Genomic DNA, 22853 nt, shown 5'->3' on the forward strand with positions numbered 1-22853 from the left:
TTGTCTGAAAGGTGACAGTATATTTATTATGGTCCATTTTGTAAATACCCGCTTGCAAATAGACCTCTTCATACCTGGGTGTGCCTCTTTGGAGACATGCAGAAGAAACCCTCCCAGTGTGAATTACTTCTTGACTTTGCAGACTTAAGATGAAATTGCTTAAAATAAAAGGAAAAATAAAAATACACTGCTTGTTTTAGTGTACATTTGGAAGGTTACAAAAATTGGATTAAAATTGATGTTTGCTTTTAGGTATTTTTGTCTTTTAATTGGCAAGTTAATAGGGATACTTCCTTGGGTGAGATCATTTTCTGTGAACTTGGGAAGAATCAGTTTGCCTGTTCGCTGGTGGACACATGGAAAATACATCATTGGAGCATATGTTGTTTATTTTTTTATTATGAAATATTTTAGTAATTCAGAAAAATATGAATAATAAATTTAATAAATATTCATCTACTCATTATATGTTTATGTTTTGTCTTACCTCAGGACTCGTTTTTTTTTTTTTAAGCAATAAGGCATTTAAAATATAGTTGAAGTGCTCTTTGTAAAATTTCACTCACTGCCCAGAGTTAGCCATTATCCTGAGTTGAATGTGGTGTTTACCATTCCCATTTATCTATTCTTTTAAATATAAAATATTTATTCATAAATATTACGATATTATTTCATATGTTCTTGAACTTTATATATGTGGTATATTATATAAATCATTTTTGATTTTATTATGTCTTTAATTTACTGTAAGTATTGAGGTGTATCCATTTTGACATATATAGCTCTAGGTCCGTTGTATTAATTGCTGTGTATTATTCTAATATATAAACTGCTACAGTTTTCACATATTCATTCTCCTGTTGATGGACATCTAGACTGTTTCCAGAATTTCTGTTCCACATTGTCTTGCTGTTAATATTTTTGTGATTTTTCTCAAGAAGATATTGGGGAATTTCTCTAGGAGTGGAATTGTTGGGTCACTTACTAGTTTCCTATTGCTACTGAAACAAATTATCCTAAGTGTGCTGGCTTGAAACAACAGAAATGTATTATCTTCGAGTTCTATAGATGAGAAATCTGACATGGTTCACACTGGGCTAAACTCACGGTATCCGCAGGGCTGTGTTTCTTCTGGAATCTGTAGGGAAGAATCCATTTGCTTTCCTTTTTTGGCTTCTAGAGAGTGCTCACATTCCTTGGATCATGGTTTCTCTCCTGCATCTTCAGCAGGACTGAAGAACCAGCAATGCTGCATCGACTATTATTCCATAGTCACATCTCTACTTCTGCCTAACTCTATTCTGCCTCTCCCTTCTACTTTATTTATTTATTTATTTTTGAGATGGAGTCTCACTTTTGTCACTCAGGCTGGAGTGCAATGGTGCGATCTTGGCGAACTGCAACCTCCGCCTCCCGGGCTCATGCGATTCCCCCACCTCAGCCTCCTGAGTAGCTGGGATTACAGGCGCTCGCCACCACGCCCAGCTAATTTTTTTGTATTTTTAGTAGAGATGGGTTTTCACCATGTTGGCCAGGCTGGTCTCAAACTCCTGACCTCAGGTGATCCTCCCACATTGGCCTCCCAAAGTGCTGGGATTACAGGTGTGAGCCACCACATCTGGCCTCTCCCTTCCACTTTTTAGAATCCTTGTGAATGCGTTGGGCCGTTCTGAATAATCCAGGATAATCTTATGATTTTAGGTCATTTTATTAGCAACCTAAATTCTACCTGCAACCTTAATTCCCCTTGGCATATGAGGTAATATAATCAAAGGTTCTTGGGATATGGTCATGAATATCTTTGCAGGGGGATGGTATTGTACCTACACAGATCATAGGGTGTCATACATTGTCCACTTGACAGGATAGTTTTAAATTGCTATTATAAATGGTGTGTGCATTTATACTGTCTCTGAAAGTGTATGAAAATTTTAACTGTTCCATATCCTTGCCAACGTGAGGATTATAAGACTTCAAGATGTTACCCAATTGGATGGATGTGTTTTGGTATCTCATTGAGCATCTTTCCATATAATTATTAGCTGCTGAAATTGTCTTTTTTATTTATTTCCTGCTTCTGTCCTTTTCTTATTTCTAAATTGTTCTTTGTTTTGTTTTCTTACTCATTTATACGTAAGAAAAAAAGAAAAGAAAAATAATTAGTAGTTAATTATAATATTTAACAACATATTAATTCTTACAATAATTAATAATTTTTTCTTTTTTTTTTTTGTTTAGAGTCAGGGTCTCACCGTGTCACTCGGGTTGGAGTGCAGTGGTGTGATCATAACTCACTGTAGCCTTGGCCTCCTGGGCTTAAATGTTCCTCCCACCTCTGCCTCCTGAGTAACTGGGACTACAGGCACGTACCAGCATACATGGCTAAGGTTTTTTATTTATTTATTATTTATTATTTATTTTTATTATTATTTTTTTGAGACAGAGGCTCACTCTGTCGCCCAGGCTGGAGTGCAGTGGCTTGATCTTGGCTCACTGCAGGCTCCGCCTCCCGGGTTCACACCATTCTCCCGCCTCAGCCTCCCAAGTAGCTGGGACTACAGGTGCCCACCACCACGCCCGGCTAATTTTGTTTTTGTATTTTTAGTAGAGACAGGGTTTCACTGTGTTAGCCAGGATGGTCTCGATCTCCTGACCTTGTGATCTGCCCGCCTTGGCCTCCCAAAGTGCTGGGATTACAGGCATGAGCCACCGCGCCCAGCCCAGTTTTTCATTTTTTTAAATTTGTAGAAATGCCGTCTTGCTATTTTTGCCCAGGCTGATCTTGAACTCCTGGTCTCAAGTGATCCTCCCGCCTCAGCCTCCCCAAATTCTGGGATTACAGGTGTAATCTAAAGTGCTCAGCCATAATCCCATTACTAATTCTTGTTGGTTATTTGCATTCCCATATTTTTCCCAGTGTGATTTGTCTTTGCACTTTATTAGGGTTTTTTTTTTTTTTTTTTTTTTTAGTGCACAAAGATTTTAATTCAAAGTCAGCAAGTTCTGCCATTTCCTACTTGAAGTAAGCTATCCCTCTTCATTTTTAAATAAAGAGCAACATTATACATTGAAATAATTTTATTTGTATCTAGATATATATGTTTCTATTTTTGTTTTTGAGATGTAGCAACAAAACAGTCTGATTTATTAGGTTGGTCCAGTTTTATATAGGCCGCAATTGAGAACTGTGTAATTTAAAGATTGATGGGTTTATAAAATGTTATTGCTAGCAAAAACTTTAGAGATGATCTGGTCTGAAACTGATGTCCAGAGAGACAGGGAATGGCGATTCTAGAAGCGCTTGTATTGACAAAGTGAATTGCATACACACTGCAATATTATCTTCGTTGGCTAAGGGACTCTGCCTTACCTTGAAAAGCATGATTATAAAAATAACAACTGGACATCAATTTTGCTGAGAATCTTCTCTTATCTCTGGAGTGCATATTTTCTTTTGTAAGGCTTTTGTCACAAACATACCTCTACTGTGAGCCAGGTCCCAAAAGGGACCCTTACTTTAGCAAAGTCCCACAACTTTTCTGTCTGGGTATTCATCCACATCACTCTCTGTTCCAACACTGCTACTCCTCCAACTCACTAAACAGGTTTTATTTTCCCAATATCACTCGATTCTCAGACTCTTGAAGATCAGAGATAAAATTAAGTGCATCTTTTATGCCCAAAAATAAGTGTGTCAAGATTTTTTCACTATTTTTTTCTTAAGGAAGTATTGCAGAGGAACTTAAGAGTGAGTGACAGTTGACAAAAAGAAATGGTTGCCTGGAAACTGGCAATTTAAATAACTAGGAGCTGATATGATTTACCAGCCTGATAAACAGCTAGGACTTTAATACAATCTAAAGGGCTGCTACAGATGTTGGATTGAGCTATTTATATGTGTTAATCTGTCTCAGTCTATTTTAATACATGCATATATATATGCATTTTTTTTGCAGAACTGGAATATAAAAGCAAAGGCTGTATCTCTTCCCCTATATGACATTAATAGAAATAATAGAAATTGCCTTCAATAAAATGAATTGTTTTGGTCCCTTGTTTTTATATAGATTTTCAGTTTCAAAGGTGGCTTTCTCACTCAGGGGGAATGGATGTCCTGTGGATTGAGTGCGGAGTTTGTTTTGAGTTCTGACACTGTAATTATATACTTAATAATTGTTACCTTGTTTTTTCAGGTTTTATCATTTGAAACTTTACTCCATTTGTTGAGATGGAGTTGCAGATACTTTTGATTCTTCACAGGAATAATGAGGTTTAATAGGATTGGTTCTCAGTGAATTAGCTTGATCAACTAGCCTGTTTTACTGATGGGATCATTAAGAGGCTTTATCCTCTCATGGGCCAGTTAGTTTCCTGGAGCAGGTGAATGTCTTTGCAGCCTCCTTGATCCTCACTAGACATCTTTCACATGGTTCTTCGAAGAGATGATAGAAAAGCTGCAGCCTATATTGTACTGTAATCATAGTTATAGTAACCCAGAGTTCCCTCTTCTGGCAGGAGGTCAGTACTATCATTTTGTGTATAAATAACTGATGGCATATTTGTGAAGCTGTCTGTATAAAATTCCACCATCTCCTTGGGAATGGAATGTGCTACGTACAACAAACTATCATCATGTTACTAGCATAAAACTTGAGATAATTTTGAGGATAATTTTGACAGTGGAAATGTTTTATGATATGAGGAATATAAAAATAGATCATTTAATTCACAGAATAGTTGAAGGACACAGCAAGGTAATTTTTAAATTGTTTCTTGCAATTGTTTACAATTCACTGAGCGTAGTAGCTATGACTTGGAGAACTTCTGGGAAAGGAGGACATTTTTACCACTCATGCATGTTTGAATAAATTTCAGTCTCCTAAAGCTGTGCACCAGCTCTTTCATGTATCGTCCCTTCTACCTCTAATCACAGTGAGAACTCCCTTCTCCTAATTCCTGTAGCACTTGTGCTGTCCCATTTTTTTTTTTTTTTTAAAGAAAATAGCTATCAGGGCTGCAGTGTTTCACAATTCGAGAGGCAGTTTGTAACACAGAGGCCCTGAATGTCATAATGTCTCACATATATTGAGCACTATGCTAAGTATTTTAAATATATTATCACTCATCCCTAGTGACCCTGCAAGTAACTATTAGAGCCAGCAACTTACCAGTGAGGAAACTGAAGGTCAGAATGGTAAATAATTTGCCTGTGAAAATACAGCAATTGGAATTTGCATTAAGGTCAGCCAGACTCCAAAGTCAGGGTTCTTTTCCTTGTGCTGCTCTCTATATATGTTTGTTATTTTGTTTCTTAATTGTTCATATGCATATGTTGTTTCTCTTGTGCTTCTCATACCTTAGCTTAGTTAAGAATCACCATGGAAACTTGTTTAAAATGCTGTTTCTGGGCCCTTGTCCTAAAGATTCTGATTCAGAAGTTCTCAGATAAGTCCTGAGTGTCTGCATCTGCATTTTCTGAGAGGTTCTTGGACTGTGCTCTGAGAAATCACTGGTATGAAATCTGGGAGACAGGAGCTACCTGAACAACTCTCCCAGCTCTGAGCATTCATAGCAAGCACTCAATAAGTACATGTTACATTCAAGCAGAGCTAACTTGCTCCTGGGCAAAATATAGCCCACAAGGTTCCATAGCATGAACTTGGATTGTTCTTAACTTGAATATAAAGTTTGTGTAAGTTAGAAAAGTCAATACTAATTATAGGATGAAGTTCAAAGAACACAATATCTGATATGATTCATTTTTTACAAATTGGTGTATTCTGGAAATATAGGTGTATCCTAAATTAGGTGTATTGGTGTGTTTTCACAAGGAAGTTTCTGTAGACAAAGGAACAGATTGGCTAGAAAAGAACTAGAGAGGGATGGAATCGAAGTAAGTTGTAGGTATAAAGTAGAGTTCTTTGGAAGGGGAGGAGGAGATGGAGATAAAGATGGGAGATGAGGTTGGTTCAACTCACTAGTGAAGGCAAGTTCTTTGGAAAGGGGCCAAATAACCAGTGGCCTAATCAATTGCAAGGGATTCTGGAGAAACCTAGTAGAAAAGAGGGTCACAGATGTGTTAGCGGTGAAAAGAATTGGACCAAACACACAGACAAAGCAAGGAAAGAATAAAGTGACAAAAGCAGAGATTTGCTGAAAATGAAAGTACACTCCACGGGGTGGGAGTGGCCTGAGCATAGGGGCTCAAGAGCCCTGTTATGGAATTTTCTGGGGTTCAAATACCCTCTAGAGGTTTCCCATTGGTTACTTGATATACACCCTATGTAAATGAAGTAGCAGCCCACGACCAGTCTGATTGGTTGCAGAAAGTGACCAATCAGAGGCTGAAGTGAAGTTATAAAGTTCTGTACAAATGAAGACTTGGCCCTCTACCAGCCTGATTGGTTGTGGGAGGGGTCCAATTAGAGGTACTTTCAATTCCTCATCTGCTCTGCAGGAAAAGGTGGGGAGGGTTGCAAAGGGAGTAGCCTTTGGTCCTTTTGTTACTTGAGCATGGAAAGTTGGGATTTTCCTTTTGATTTAGTTCTAGGAAGCCAGTGCGAATCGGCTTTAGGGTCCCTGCCTCTAGAACCTATTCTCCTGCCTCAGATGGAGGGATAAGAAGTAAACAGAATCAGTGTCAATGTGGGTCTTGGCTGGGGAGGGTGCCATGTACCTCACATCTTTGGGCAATGGCCCTGGTGACTTAAGACTCATACTGGTTTCCTTCTACATTGTGTGGGTATTTTCTGTTATCACTTCTTCACCTGAGGGGCACATCTGCTTGTGCCTAGAGATGTGTCTTGGCTGGCTTAAAATTGTATGGACTGCTAGCAACAGGTAGAGCAGTGACTAAAATGATCAGTGAAATCCTTCCCAAAATAGAGGGACCTTAGGGTCTATTGAAATTCCCAAGCCAATCTGTTAAAACAGATTCAAGTTCTATATAGAAAGATCTATACAATATCAGGGGAATAGACTTCATGCTTCCCTTCACATTTCTACAAAATGATACATGTTTCTAACTTACAGTTTTTTTTTCTATTCGAATGTTTTTCTTTCTATTAACATCCAAGTGATTTTTTTATATAGCTAACACTAGTGAAAGATTAAAGTAAACATGGTATATTCACAAGCAAAGGATAGCACAGTATATTTCCTTAGAGTACACATTTGCCTTCTAAAAGAAAGAAAAAGAATGAAAAAAAGCTTTAGTAATTAGATACCTGCTGTAACCCTAGTGGAGTGAGAAAGATTAATAGTTGTGCTGCAGGACTCTGTGCCACAGTGAGAGGCACTGTGTGTCACTGTTTTCTCTTGGGATGAAATTTGGCCTGAAGTAAAATAAAATTTCTGTAATGATAATAACAGCCAATGTTTTTGAGCACCTTCACCTTACCAATGATTACTTTACATTTATTTCCTTCAAGCCTCACAATGACCTCATAAGTTAAATAATTCATGTTTAAGCAACTGAGGCTCAGAGAGGTTAATTGACTTCCAGACCGCCCAGCTAGTGAAACATTTTACAAGAGCACTTTGCTCAACGTGGGGATTATCAGATCTTCAAGACTTGAGTTGCAGCATTAAAGAAATGTGATTAAAGAAATCAAAGAATTTTAAAAAATGTACACAATATTGAGCTTGAAAAAGAGAATCATATCACTCTAAATTACAATGATGGCTAAAGGTCTTTTGTGTTTGGCTAGCTGATCATAACCCATGCCTCCACACAGGTGAGGTAGTAGACCAGGGGAGACGGGTTCTTTTCAACATGCTTGGTCGGCAGTTTTCTGCAGGGAAGGTTATAGCGTGTGAGTTACAAAGCCCTCCTGCTGCACAGGTATCAGAGGTTGTCTGTTACAAGTTCCTTCACTTCGACTATTACTTCCTTTTCACAATTCTATTTTGGACTTCTGTCCAGTGTGTATTTACAGGTAGACAAAGCTTTTTTTCTTTCTTTCTTTCTTTTTTTTTTTTTTAACAACCCCTTTGCCATGACTGAAAAGAAGCCTGTATATCCTGCAGTTTCTGGGCATTGTGAGTCTCCTTTTAAACTCAAATTGGTGATAATGGTGACTGTGACTCCCTATTGTCCAAGAAGGGGAGTTGCAGATAGGGCCTTCAAAGATGATCCAATAAAAATCAGTGGAGTAAGACTTTTTGATAAAATGATCTTTATGATGTAGAGGCATTTGGAATATGGGTTGGGTACTGGATACCCTGGGGCTAAGCCCAGTGTTTAAAAATCAAGGCTTACTACGAAAAGGTCTGTTTTTATTAGTGCAGGTACTGTAGTTGGCAAGATTTCTTCTTATGAAATGCAATATCCAGCAGACCATTCCTGATTATGTTATGTATTTTTAGATGTTACCATTGAGTTATATTTATAGTATAGACTACTGAATCTTATCTTAAATATGCAAAATATATGCATAACTAACCTCCCAAGCTGCGTTCCCTGCTCTATATTACACCCAACAATGTAGCCTGTTCTTAAATGGTTCTCCTAAAAGTCTTAGAATGGAGCTTATTATTTGCTGTTAAAATGTAAGCACAGAGACTGTATGTTAGATGTGTGGCCTTCTGGGTGACATGTTCTGCTCCTAGATATACTCTAAGGGTGAAGTCAGCAAACCTTCGGCAGTGCAGGTGGGGAGTGAAACCAATAGTCTTGCATAGATAACTCCCCAGAGTCCAGAATGAGCCAAAAGTAATTGATATGCCAGTCTTTGCCAGCATGTTTGGTGAATCAGAGCAGCAGGTGTCTGTTATGGTATTGGGGAAGGTTAAATCACTGACTGCATTGCTGGTGTGGCTCTTGCTTGTGCCCATCAGCTTCCCAGTCCCCAGAACCCCCAGAGTCCTAGACTCTCATCATTCTATTCCTCAGGACAACATAAATATTATCAGGAGCACTGTGAGCACAGTCCTGCTTCTGCTACTTAAAGTTGAAGGGAAACGAGTATCCTTACATCTCTGTATCCCATGTTCCCCTGTCTTCATGAATAAGTGGTTTGATTGTTTTGAGGCCAACTTGAGTTTATAGAGCTTGTCTAATAAAAAGATGGATGTCCTTGGGGAAAAAAAGCTGAGGCTAATAAGGTGAGAGAGAAACGGAATCCTTTCAATGAGCTAAGAAATTACTTCAATTGAAAAGCCTGGGAAGTGACCCTATCTTGGTCAACATATTTCATGGGCAAGGTCTGGGGATGTCTGGTGTCTTCCCAACCCATGAAGGCACCCATCCCACCTGGGTTTGCCCTTTCTAGATGGTGGCCCAAACTCAAGAATATTTTTCTTTCTTTCTCTGATCCAAATCCAAGGACTATGTTCTAGTCCTTCAGAAATCTATACTAACAAATTGGATAAGCGATTCTGCCTCAAAGTTGCATAACTGCAGAATCATTGGTTAAGTTCTTACTGCCTGCTCACTTATTCATCAGGAACTTATTGTGTACCTGCCATGTATCAGGTACTCTACTAGGTGTGGGGGTTACAAAGATGAATGTAGTACAGTCCCTGAACTGAAGAACATAGTCTCATCATGGATGAAAGTACTCCACTAACATAAGATACATTATTATTGTCTAACATATGTGATGTTATTATGGGTATGGTACAAGATACAGTGGAAACAGATGAGAAAGCTGATCTTTTACTTGGAGTGGTTGGCTAAGAATTCTCATTTCAGTATGGCTTTAAAGAATTCAAGGTACGGCTGGGTGTGGTGGCTCACACCTGTAATCCCAGCACTTTGTGAGGTTGAGGCAGGACGATGGGGATAAATTGTTTCTATAAAAAAAGTAAAAATGTTAGGTGGGCGTGGTGGCACACGCGTGTAGTCCCAGCTACTTGGGAGGCTAAGGTGGGAGGATCACTTGAGCCCCGGAGGTTGAAGCTGCAGTGAGCTGTGATCACATGAGACAAACTGATACCCTATCTCAAAAACCAACCAACCAAAAAAACCCCAAGAATTCAAGGTGGGAGATGCAGAAAAGGTAATAGTATCCTTTGCAGACAGAGACACAAAAGCATGGACACGCGAATGATACTGTGCAGGAATAGTCAGGACTCGTAGTCAGCTGATACGTTTTAGTAAAGCTCCACCAGTGCTTATACAGGTGTTCATTCTGAGTAGCCTGTGCCTCGGTAGTAGCTAATAATGTTGAACATCACTCTAGGAGTAATCACAGATTGCCTGAAACCATAGGGGTTATACATAAGGGAAAGAAGGAAGAAGAAAAAGTGGGATGAAAGGAGACCAGTTATGAAGGCACTTGAATACCAACTAAGGAGCTGTGTGTCACCAAATTGTAGTTACTGACTCATTCATGTATTTATACATTCCCTGGAGGCAGGGATACCAGATAGAAGACTAGATTAAGAATCCAATCAAGAATAAACAATTAATTGAGCTAAGGCAGTATTAATTGAAATGGAAAGGAAGATTCAGATAAGAAAGATATTTTTAAGAGGTCAGTGTTCTGACTCTGGTGACTGTCTATGGTAAAAGCAAGAACAGAGAAATGAAATAGAATCTAAGGTTTCCATATTGGGTAACAGTGTGTCTTGTATGTGCTCAGTAAGGGTTGTTGAATTGAACACAATGTTAAGAGCGGTTTTCTAATGCTTTTCTCCAAAGTTGAAATTACAGCAGAATTTCAGGTTCTAAGGCATGAGAGAGAGAGAGAGAGAGAGAGAGAGAGAGAGAGAGAGAGACTGAGGATCTGATGAATCTCTTGGTGTTCAACGTGTTGGCACAGTAAGCATTTCCCACCAATAAATGATCTGTATAGTGATTGTGATAAACTGAGTTTTTGAAGGATACTCTATGGAGGAACCATGGTTAATGGCTCAGTTTGAGAAGAGAAGGACCTGTAGATAAGTGTGAATGGCTGTGTAGACTGAACTGTACATTTTGGCTTGCCCTAGCCATGAGAAAGATATATCAGATTTAAATAGACAGGTTTTTGTTACCTACATAGACTACAAAAGCGTTCTGCTTTTTTAGTAGCACACTATCCAAAATAATACTAATTACCCAAAAGTGGGGGAAAAAGACAACTGTAATAAGAAGCTCAGAGTATAGTTAAAAACCAAAATGATTATTGTGATATTCAAGGAACATGAAGTCTAAGTCAAATTTGAAAGCTTCTGTTGTGAGATGATTTGTAGACTTTTATGGAAAATTTTGGATTGATTGTATCATGTTTTGTGACTGAGTTTGATCTATTCAATGGCTTGACAGGTCCTTTAGTAAAGAAGACCTGTATCTCAATGAGCCATTACTGAAGTTGTAATGAGTAGATAGGCAATGTCTTGATGTTCATACAGCTCTGCTCAAGTGGTCTGTAATTCCTTGCAATGCCACGAAGAAAGCACTGGGCTAAGAGTTACAGGATCAGCCCTCCATTTGCCAGCCACATATCTGTAAACAAATCCCTGAACCTCTTTACACCTCAGATGCCTTGTTTGTAAAATGGGAATAATAACAGCTGATTCGGTATAACCCAAAGGGCTGTTGTGAAGATCAGAAGAGATACTCCATGTGCAATTTCTTTGTGACATATAAAGCTCTGCTGACTTGTGATGCTATTACTATTGAGAAGGCCACATAGGTGGAATGGTTAAAGGACCTATGGAAGACCACTATGTATGATGTTAAGGACAGTAATAGGCTGGGACAGTGAAATGTGGTAGTGCCCTCTCTTTTTTCTGGCTGCATGGGTAAGCTGAGACTGCAAGATGTCACTGTCTTGAGTTGTTGCTCCGTGCTACATCTGAGGATATTACAGTAGTAACGTACTTTCAGAGAGCTGACAAAATTGTAGTCAGAGATGATCTTTTTGAAGCAAAGGACTCTTAGTCTTTTATTGTGGATTTATGTAGCTCAAGGGATATAGTTAAGAACCAAAATAACCATTCCTGGATCTTAAGAGACAAAGGATTCATAGCAGCAGTTGTTTTTGCTGCACTTGTGTTTATCTCCTTAAATGTGCACGAATATGTGTATGTTTTTTACAGCATGGGGAAACTCATGTTAAAATTCATTGAAACCATTAATTGAAAGCAGATATATTTCTATTATATGTTTTGATAATCTGTATTTACAAACAATTTGTATTATTTTTCTATTCTTTTTTGTTATCTACCCACCTGAAGGCGAGTTTCCTATTATTTCTAGTTCAGGCTTATAAGAATGACTAATATATGAGGGGAACTTCTAAACAGTCTATTACTCTGCAGCCCATTTGGATAAAGAAGTGTGGGAAGATTTGAGAATAAATTCCCCATTGTCATCGACACATGTTGACCACTGACCCTTCTTTCTTTTCAAAGCAACTTAAAGTGGTCTTAATTTGTATAAAATTATATATCAATCTTGTCCCTAAAAGGTGTGGATCAGGCTGCTAATCTGATTTTGTGGGTGTGAGGAGAGGGAAGCGTATATAGCCTATGATGTATCCGTACATGTGATGTGCACATATGTACAGCAGATCCATATCCCTGAAACATTTTAGGAGAACTCCTTAAATGACCATATTCTACTTGTGCAGCTGTGGCAGTAATGATAACTTTGGTTTAATATGGATTATTGGAAATGGAAATGCAGTAAATGGAAACTAGTGTATATCAATATAGAAATGCCTATTCATTTTCATTAAAAGAGTATTCAGATAACATTTTCATAAATGTTAGAGCAATGTGTCATGTGGAGGCAGTTATTAAAAAGACTGAAGGCAAGGGGAGTTGTTTAACTTTCAAAAAGACTTGATATTTGTAAGTCAAATTTATATTTCCATCGGAGATTTACTTTGCAACTCAGGTTTGGAGCTGTGAAGTCAAAACCCAACTATTACATGCCCAGCCACAAATCAGCATGTCATGGAGAGTTGTTGTGTGTGTGTTTGTGGAAATAAGTGGGAGAAGTTAACTGCTGTTGAATTGTTGGAAATTATTGGTTAAATTTGAGTTATATTTGCAAATACACAAGTATCAATTGTGCAAAGTGACGTTAAAGATGAAAAAAATTTTTTAAAAATCACACTAACTATGCCCTTGATGGAAGTTACCTTTCAGAGCTGCTTCACTTACATTCTCTAAAGGTTTCCTGTTGCTTTCTATTCGTTATTCTTAATTTAAAATCAAATTGTGCCATTGAGAATCAAGAATGTATCAAGAGCATTTACAAAATGTTTCAGACTACAATGTAAAAAAGTAAGAATGACTAAATCTTGAAGCTCACACTTGTCAATTTAGGATAGTCTATAAATTCAAATTCAAGTAAATTTAACTTTTATTTTATTTACTTTTAATTATGAAGCAGATAGCATCTCAGTTTCCTCACCTGTTAGGTCCAGGGTGAGAGGAGAGAGTTACAAGTTATCTATTAGCATGGTTCTTACGAAAGTAATATCAAATATGGTGGCATGTCTAAAAGCACTTTGTAACTATAAAGAACAGCGTGAGCAATGTTTATATTTATTATTATTATTATTTTTGAGACAGAGATTTGCTTTTGTTGCCCAGGCTGGAGTGGAGTGGCACTATCTTGGCCCACTGCAACCTCCACCTCCCGGGTTCAAGTGATTCTCCTGCTTCAGCTTCCTGAATAGCTGGGATTACAGGCGCCCACCACCATGCCTGGCTAATTTTTTGTATTTTTAGTAGAGATGGGGTTTCACAATCTTGGCCAGGCTGGTCTCAAACTCCTGACCTCAAGTGATCCACCCGCCTCGGCCTCCCAAAGGGTGATATTATTATTATAGTAAATATCACATTGAACAATTTTTATCTAAAACTAATGTCAGAATGTCCATTTCTTGATATAGAAATAAAAAAGTTTGCTTTTCATTTTTATCTTTCTGTAGAGATGTTGCTTTCTCATTGACACAGAAATCAAGACTGTTCAGATGATGTTAATAAAACAGCACATCAATATAATTTTTGAAGGAGATTTATAAAAATGTACATTTTAATTGTCGTTAAATCTTAATACTTATTGAGCACCAAGGATGTGATGAGAAGTAGCCTGCTAGGTCTAATGACACTACTTAGCTGTTTGAATAACTAAATAGCACATTTCTATTTAGAGACCATGTAAGTATTATAGGTATTCTTGGTGATGTTATAAAGTTCTTCAAAGAAAATATGTATTTATATCTGGCTTTATATATTGGGGCAAAAATAGCAATAACACTTTCAAAATAGTGACGGAAAAACGAGTCACAATAAATACGTTGGATTCTGAAGATAAAGGAGTATATAATTCTCAGTTACAACATCTGTCTATAAAAATAGTGCAATTTGGATATACTATTTTATTAAGAAACTCATTAAGTGTAATTTTAAAAGCTGCTGCTTTTTTCTTAAGTTTGACATTCCAGTAAACTCTTAGGAAAATGTCCTTCCAGTTGCTTTTCCTCTAAATGTCTAGAAGTGGAAGTACATTAAAATTAAAAGCAGAAAGTCCCTTAAATTCCTTTTAAGAAGTCCATCCTGTTAGTCTGACTCCTAGAAAGACTATGGTTGATATTACTTTGGGCTGGAACAAGATTACAAAAGACCTCAAGAAGAAGTGGAAATTATCATGGGAGTTTTCTGTCACTCTTATAGTTTATGGCCTGTTTGTTCTTTTTTTAGTCCATTAAACATTTCTTTTTGCCAAGAGGTCCTATCTGTAAAAGGAAGTCTTTGATAATGATAGTTTAAAATGCTATGTAATGAGATACTTATATGCAAAAATCCAAAAAAGCTTTTTTATTTCTATAATAATGATAATAGCAAACAAATTATAGTGAACAGTAAACAATAAGCTAATTATAATTATGTGAATTGCTTTCTCCCTCACTGATTCCTTCTATACCTATTATTTTATTTCTGTGTTCACAATATTCCTGTGCTATAAGGGAGACTGCTAAATTTGCTCTTTTTTAGATGAAGACTTAGAGACCTGTAAGGTTGATATGACTGCCTCAAAGACACATGGTCGCGCTGTGGCTGAGTTGACACTCAAGGCCAGTTCTCTGTGTTTCTTTTTCAGTGTGACTTGACATAGCTTGTATCTTAAACACTGCATTTTTCTTATGTTCTAGGTTTCTCCTCTGCCAACCCCTCCTGGACCATCGTCAGCAGTTGAACCACAAAGGCTGTGAATCTGCATCCTAGTCTTAGCAGTCCCTCTGATTCTCATGATGAGCTCACCTGCACAGCCTGGTCAGTCTGGTTGCTTCTTAAACTGTTAATAGACTTTATGTGAAAGATGTTGCTTTGTGTTGTTTCAAACCAAGTAATTTAATTTATGAAGGAACTTTTTTTTTTGGACAAAGATTGCTTAATGTAACAAATCTTGAATTTTGCATTCGATAGCTAATTCTCTATTGCTTAACCCAGTTTGCTTCCTGGACAACTGATTTGATTTGCATTGTAGTCTGAGCATGGGACTTTAATTCTTCTGCTTCCAAGGTAACATTCAGATTGAACTTTATGAAGTTATGAATATGAACTATTATATAGGGATCCATTTTTCACCTGTAATCTTTCTGTCCTAACATGTGTCTGTATGCTTTTAAATTATACTGTGGGGCTTTGGAAGTCAGTTTGTGGATTGACTCCACCTCCATCTCTTTGACACACAGGAAGGATATTTTTCCTCCCCACCCTTCTTTGCTGCCATTCCTGTTTCCTATATACATATTTAATTATAATCTCAGCACCTGCTTCCTCCTATTCCAGTGATGTGTGCTGCTCATGTAGTGCTGTGATCAGCACAGCCAACACCCGTTCCTCCAGGAACAGGCTGTCATTTTTGGAACAAACACAATCCAAGTTTTGGGAATGATGAAGTAGGGTCAGATACCACATACTAGTAACAGACAAGTTTTACAAGAATTTTCTGCTTGGATACTTATAGGAGCATTTATTTCTTTATAGATTCCTTAGAATATTGATATCCTTGGTTTATTGAACTAAGTTGAAGCTTATGTACTATCATATTCAGGGCTTATAAGGGAGAAAACTTGCCAAGATTTTCATTCCCTGGATTGCCACACCCAAGTCAGCTGTTTGGGAATTCCGCTGTTTCATCAACCTTCCCCACATCCCCAACAGGCCGCCAACTTGTATGCTGAATTTGGAACTTGATTCTAAATGGTGCAGTCCAGAAATCCCTGAGTCTTTAGTCACAACCATGTTTGATAATTGGCATGTCACTAGGTTAAGCAGATGACAGTTACTTACTTATGCCTGTTATCTCTGAGTCTTTATTGCCTAGTGGTTCTCAAACTTTAGCATGCATTGACATCACTTGGAGAGTTTGTTAAAACAAGCCCTATTCTCGTAGTTTTTGATTTCTAAGTCTGGAGTGGGGCACAGGAATTGTGATTTTTACAAGTTCCCCTGACAATGCTGTTGCTGCTTGGGGACCACACTTTGGGAATCACTGGTTTAGCTTCTTCTGCCCATTTCTCACCCCATCCCCTACCAGCCTCTACAAACAACCTTGTTTAAGTGTGTTCTGTGAGCGGCATTGCTTATTACAATTATGGTCTAGTACTATTATTCTTTCTGTTGGGATGAACTTAAATTAACATTTACCTTATATAGGTGTATATTGCATTTTAAATATTATGTATATTTATCTGTATATAAATTCAGTGTTTCAAAATTGGATTGTTTAAAAGAGGCATTAATTTAGAACCACTGTGGTCAAGTATTTTTTTCTTGTGATAATATTTGGCAGTGGATGTTGGTATACCCTGCTCCCCAAGAATATTGATTTTATAAAATGAAAATCTCACTTGAAGCTGCTATTTTGATGAGGAAATTCTTGCCAGTCATGATAATTGTTCAGTTACGAGGAGAGAAAAGGTGATGGATAAATAAGACAACCATTGAGTGAAGCTCACTTGACTTTAGGGTCACCAAAATTTCCTCGTGTACTTTTTTCTTATAAATCATTCTGCTGTGTTGACAATAACATTATGCAGAAGTCTCAATCAACTCCGTTTGGGAAGTTTTTATGAATGAAATCTGAAGTTGAGGAAAGTGATAGTAAATGTGCCAGGTGGGTAGGAGTTTCTTCTGTTTATTGCAAGTAAAAAACTATGATCAGAGACCTGAAATTCACTTTGCATGGATAGAGGAAAATGTTCCTGCCACAAACATAAAAAAATTTTTTCTCCTGTTATTAGCCTGCATCTTAGGGTGCCGTATATATTCTGAGAAGTAACCTGATTGTTTGATTTAGAAAAAAATATGTTTTTCTTACATCTTTTTTCCCCACTATCTAAAAAGAGAATTAAATTGGTCTTATGCAATCACCATCCATTTATTTTGCTTTTGTTCCACAAATGGCTCTAAGGAGTTATTGTGCACCAGAAAGAAAAATAGACTCACTTCAGTAGTTCCAGAAATTCTTTAATAGTCCATGTTTCAGACTGAGTATGTTTGTCTTCAAAATTGGTTCTGGTATAGTGTGAATTCTTATTTTTCCCATACATTAACATCATTCTTAGAAACGTTCTCCATCCATATTCAAATATGGTTGATATGAAATACAAAATGCCGCCGTCTTAATCATGTATTCAGTCAAACAATAAGTGCTGATTTTTGTATATAAAATTTACTAGTTTTTATTTTAATTTTGCTGCCCGGTTCTGTTCAAAGTTAGAGCCTTGGGTATTGCTTTTAGGCACTGAGGATCCTGAATGGAGGAAAGACTATCTGGATAAGATTGGCAGCTAGCTGCTGCAGTTGAGCTCTTCATTCAAAACTTATTAAGCATCTAACTTGTGCCAGCCAGTGTGTTACCCAATAGGGACACAACGAGCACTAAAACATAGTTTCTATCCTTAGGGACAGCACCCTTTCATGGGAGAGACAAATAGTAATAGCTTTAGTCCATTCAGTGTCTTAAGTATTTTAATAAATTTAGGACCAGAAATTTATTTCCTCTGTACAGCAGTATGGATACTATTTCTAGTAATGTAATTTTTATCAGAATTGCCAAATCTCAGAAGGAAGGATTTTAGGACTTATCTAGCATTTTCCAAACATGTCAGATAGTAAAAATCTCCTGAGACTTGTTAAAAATACAGATTTCCAGACTCCTCCCTCAAAGAGTATCGTGTGGTAGCCTGGGGGAAGGATACTGGATTGTAGAATGTATATTGCTCTTTGCTATGACTTGGCAAAGTGTAGAAATGGTCTTAGTCCTTTCAACAGCACTAGTGTTTCATATTTGGAGACTATAAACACAAAAAACACATCATTAAGTCTTATCTCAAGTAAATGTTTCTCTTGTGAGCAAAACTATGCTAATTCAGTTATTTTGTTCTCTGATGGTAGATAAATCTATCTCTGATGATAGATGAATTTATCTCTGATGATAGATAAAGCTAACACTGGCTAGGTGCAGTGGCTCATGCCTGTAATCCCAGCAATTTGAGAGGCCTAGTGGGGAAGATTGCTTGAGCCCAGGGGTTCGAGACTAGCCTGGGCAATTTGGTGAGATCCTATCTCTACAAAAAAATTTTTAAAAAATTGCTTGGCATGGTGGTGCATGCCTGTAGTCCCTGCTACTTAGGAGGCTGAGGTGGGAGGATTGCTCGAGCCCAGGAGGTCAAGGCTGCAGTGAGTGAGCCATGATGATGCCACTGCACTGCATTCTAGCCTGGGCCACAGAGCAAGACCCTGTCTCAAAAAAAAAAAAAAAGAAAAAAGAAAAAAGAAAGAAAGCTAACACTGTGGAAACCTAGAGAAGGCAATAATTTGAGGGGAACATTCTAGTGGCTTTGCATCTATCTAGGCCATCTCATTTTTATGGGGAGGTGGATGGACCAAAGAGATTTTTATGGAGTGCCTTTATTTTCCTCAAAAGAAGTTTAAGCATATTTTAACCCAGGGCAGCTTTTTAGTCTGATCTCAAGATTATAGAAAACCCAATTTCAGCCTGAACGTTTTTAAATAAATTGGGCTACATCAACCCTAACATGATTTTTAAATTTGATGAATCTATTTTTTGTAATTAATTTTGATGAAAACGCATCCAAAGGAATTTTCCAAGCATAGAACACAATGTGCCTGTTGCCCTTAGAATTGTGCAATGTTCTGGCCTTGTGGGCTTCTAGGTAAAGTGGCCAAAGCTGTGTTGCAAAGTCCTGTAACATTAGTTTTCAAAGCCCCTTGTATAAAGCTAGCTCATCTCTCTTTTCACCATTGTGGGAACACTTACAACTACTCTACTCATATGGAGTGAGAGGACCAAGCTATTTATAGAAGTGAAAGGTTTATAGCAAGATCTTATATTCTGTTCATTTTCTCATATTCTATTCATTTTCTTATTGGCAAGTCTTGGGCAAAAATTAGTTAAGAGATTTATCTTCATGCCTCTGTTTTGCTAAACAGCTGAATTCCCCTATAGAAATGTAGAGTAGATGTAACTAATGATCAAAAAGTTCTTTGAAATATAAATTGTTATGGAAATGCTAAGTAGTATAAACAATTTGGGGGCAAGCATTAATAAAAGCTTCTCTGCAAGCATTTTTAAAGAGGACTAATAAAAGCTTCATGGTTCAATTAATACAGCACAACATCAGGTTTTTTAGAAGCATGTGGGACCCAGAAGGCCTGCCCCTGTTTTTAAAATTTACGAACTCTTTAATGATTCACCATTTTTACTCCAGTGCATTACCCACTGTGGTGCCATTTAGCCATTAAGTAGGAAACTAAAACCAGGACAAAGCTACAAACAAATATCATAATGTCCAAGTGGGTATTTTTTCTTCAGTTTGTTCATAGTGTGTTACCAAAAAAATGAATGTTAAATGAAACAGAGTCTTAGGGCAAATCAAATAGGTTATGGCTTCCCTAGATGAGTATGATCAGTTAGCTTTTTAATGAAATACAGGTCAAATCCCATGACAAGTAGCTCTACATAACTAAAATATTTTCAGGCCACTGGCCAATTATCTATTTCAAGTAATATTCAAGAAAAATATTCCAGGATAATAAAACAAATTAGTTTTTTGATGTTTGTTGTAGCAGAAGTTGATCACAGGGTATGGTATTAATAGGAAACACTGTATGTTAAAGTTATTAACTATTGTTTTGGATTGTTTTTTTTTTACTACTTTAACTTCACAGTTAAGTGATTCATTCTTTTGCCATTTGTAAGTCAAAACTTCTCAATCTGATATTGAAGTTTGAAACATAAACCAAATAAAGCATTTTATTCATTCTCTAGTTTTTGAAGGACAGTGCTTTAATAAGTGAGGCATAAACCTTTTCTGAAAATGTTCAGTATAAATTTGTTTTGAACATTTATTTGTTTTTATATTTTCTTTTCACAATTAATTTTGGTGGGTAATTCAACTTATATAATTTTCATTATTGTAACAGTACAAACAAACTCCATAATGCAGGCCAAACAGAAAAGAAGGTTATTTCTCGTTCATATAAAGACTGAGTAGAGAGCTGCTGTTTTTCTAATGGCTACCCTTTGCCCCAGACAGCTTCTAACTGGTTTGTGCTTCTTCAGTTCATGTATTCTAAGGTCATTGTGCATCTCCACATCAAGCTGATGGGAGGGAAATTGAAGAGGTGCATTGAGTGTGGGAGGTTTCCAAAGGTACATCACTTTTGTTCACATTTCGTTGAGTGGAATTTAGCCACGTGGCCATACCTAACTACAAAGGAGGCTGGGAAAAGTAGTCTAGCAGTACTCCAGGAAGAGGAGGAGACAGGTTTGGTGAACAGCTGGCCTCTCTCTACCACATTTGTCTTAAAATTTTATACCTAGGACTGCAGATACGGTATTGCTTACCAAGAGGTGCAGTATTTTATAATGCACTCTTGATTTAACCAGTCATTAAAAAGTTAAGTAATTTTCCTTTGAAGAGATTGAAACACATTAAAATCAGGGCAGATCAGCTCACCAACATTTCTAAGAGTTGCCTAAGCCTTTCTTTATGAATCATGCAGAATAGATAATGCCCAGTGTAGCTATTAGAAAATTCAAGTTCCTGTTAGTGGGAACTCTGCAGAAAATGGGAGTAAAATGTATGCTGAATATTATATGTCCTTAATTAGTGTTTAAAAATAATGTCAATTTATCTGAAATTATAATTGCACATATGCTGAGGAAAAAGTACTTTAAACTTTATAATCACAATTCTTATGTTTGTTCTTTATTGCATTTTGGGGTCACGTTTTTCAACACCTCTGTAGTTTTAAGTATTATGATGAAAATCTAGGCCAAATATACAGTGGTTGATAAATACTTGTTTTACACTGATCTTTTCATGAACACTATTATAAAACAATGCTAGACTATATATTTTCTTAAGCCCTGTAAGCAAAATCTTGCTACCTCTGCAAATACACATGTACAGCCCTTTGTTTATAACATTATGTGGAACCTTTATGGAGGATATTTTTGTCTGTATAGATTGGAGTTTACTCTTAAGAGTACAAAAACTCTGTGTGTGTGTGTACGTGTGTGGTGCATGTGTGCTTGTGTTGCAGTACTATAATAACTCTAGGGAAACACAAAGGTATGTGGAACCATGTAACCTGTACTTTTACACTAAATATCCCCCAAGGCTTTACTTTCTGTGGTTTTCTGCATATTTCTTAATTTTTGTCATATTTTGAGAATGTCAACGTATAGCAGTTTTCTCCATTTATAATTCATTGCCTCTAACTTGTTGTAGGGTTAGAAAGCTAAGAACTGTGTTAAATAAAATTGTTAAAAGATCACAAGTTCTGAGGAGGTGCAAAAGTCTTGTTTTTGTGTGTGTGTGTGTGTGTGTGTGTGTGTGTGTGTGTGCATGTGTCTGTGTGTGTGTGTTTTAAATGGAATTTTGTTCTTGTTGCCCAGGCTGGAGTGCAATGGCATGATCTTGGCTCACTGCAACCTCCGCCTCTTGGGTTCAAGCAATTCTTCTGCCTCAGTCTCCCAAGTAACTGGGATTACAGGCATGTGGCACCATGCCTGGCAAATTTTTTGTATTTAGTAGAGATGGGGTTTCACCATGTTGCTCAGGCTGGTTTTGAACTCCTGACCTCAGGCGATCCACCCACCTCGGCCTCCCAAAGTGCTGGGATTACAGGTATGTGCCACTGCACCCAGCCTGCAGAAGTATTTTTTATGAACAAAATAGATGTACTTGTTTTTCTTACATACTGTAATTGCATTTTAATTGTCTCCTTATCCACTGCACCCCTCTTATTTTCTCGGTTCTTCTGTCTTTATTCTATAGATTTACAGAATTTTGAGTTTCCAGTGGGTGAGGCATCGTTATGGTTTTAATTTTGCCATACTTTTCCTTGCAGTTATGATACATCAGTTTTTTTTCTTTTTTTTTAAATTATACTTTAAGTTGTAGGGTACATATGCACAACGTACATGTTTGTTAACATAGGTATACATGTGCCACGTTGGTTTGCTGCACCCATTAACTCATCATTTACATTAGATATTTCTCCTAATGCTATCCCTCCCCCTGTCCCCCACCGAACGACAGGCCCCGGTGTGTGATCTTCCCCGCCCTGTGTCCAAGTGTTCTTATTGTGCAATTCCCACCTATGAGTGAGAACATATGGTGTTTGGTTTTCTGTCCTTGTGATAGTTTGCTGAGAATGATGGTTTCCAGCTGCATCCATATCCATGCAAAGGACATGAACTCATCCTTTTTATGGCTGCATAGTATTCCATGGTGTATATTTGCCACATTTTCTTAATCCAGTCTATCATTGATGGACATTTAGATTGGTTCCAAGTCTTTGCTATTGCGAATAGTGCCGCAGTAAACATACATGTGCATGTGTCTTTATAGCAGCATGATTTA

The 22853-nt window shown here is 37.3% G+C and overlaps 1 protein-coding gene across 8 annotated transcripts in view; it reads left to right on the forward strand.

Moving 5' to 3' along the window:
- HDAC9 (histone deacetylase 9) overlaps positions 1–22853 on the forward strand; it is a 911712-nt gene that overhangs the window by 57590 nt on the left and 831269 nt on the right. For all 8 annotated transcript variants that reach the window (XM_016957129.4, XM_063814095.1, XM_063814102.1 and 5 more), the window contains exon 2: positions 15099–15219. In XM_016957129.4, the coding sequence (XP_016812618.1) occupies positions 15195–15219 (25 nt within the window). In that variant the 5' untranslated portion in view covers positions 15099–15194. The remainder of the gene's footprint in view (positions 1–15098; positions 15220–22853) is intronic.

Source organism: Pan troglodytes, chromosome 6 (genome assembly GCF_028858775.2).
Source record: "Pan troglodytes isolate AG18354 chromosome 6, NHGRI_mPanTro3-v2.0_pri, whole genome shotgun sequence".
NCBI lineage: Eukaryota > Metazoa > Chordata > Mammalia > Primates > Hominidae > Pan > Pan troglodytes.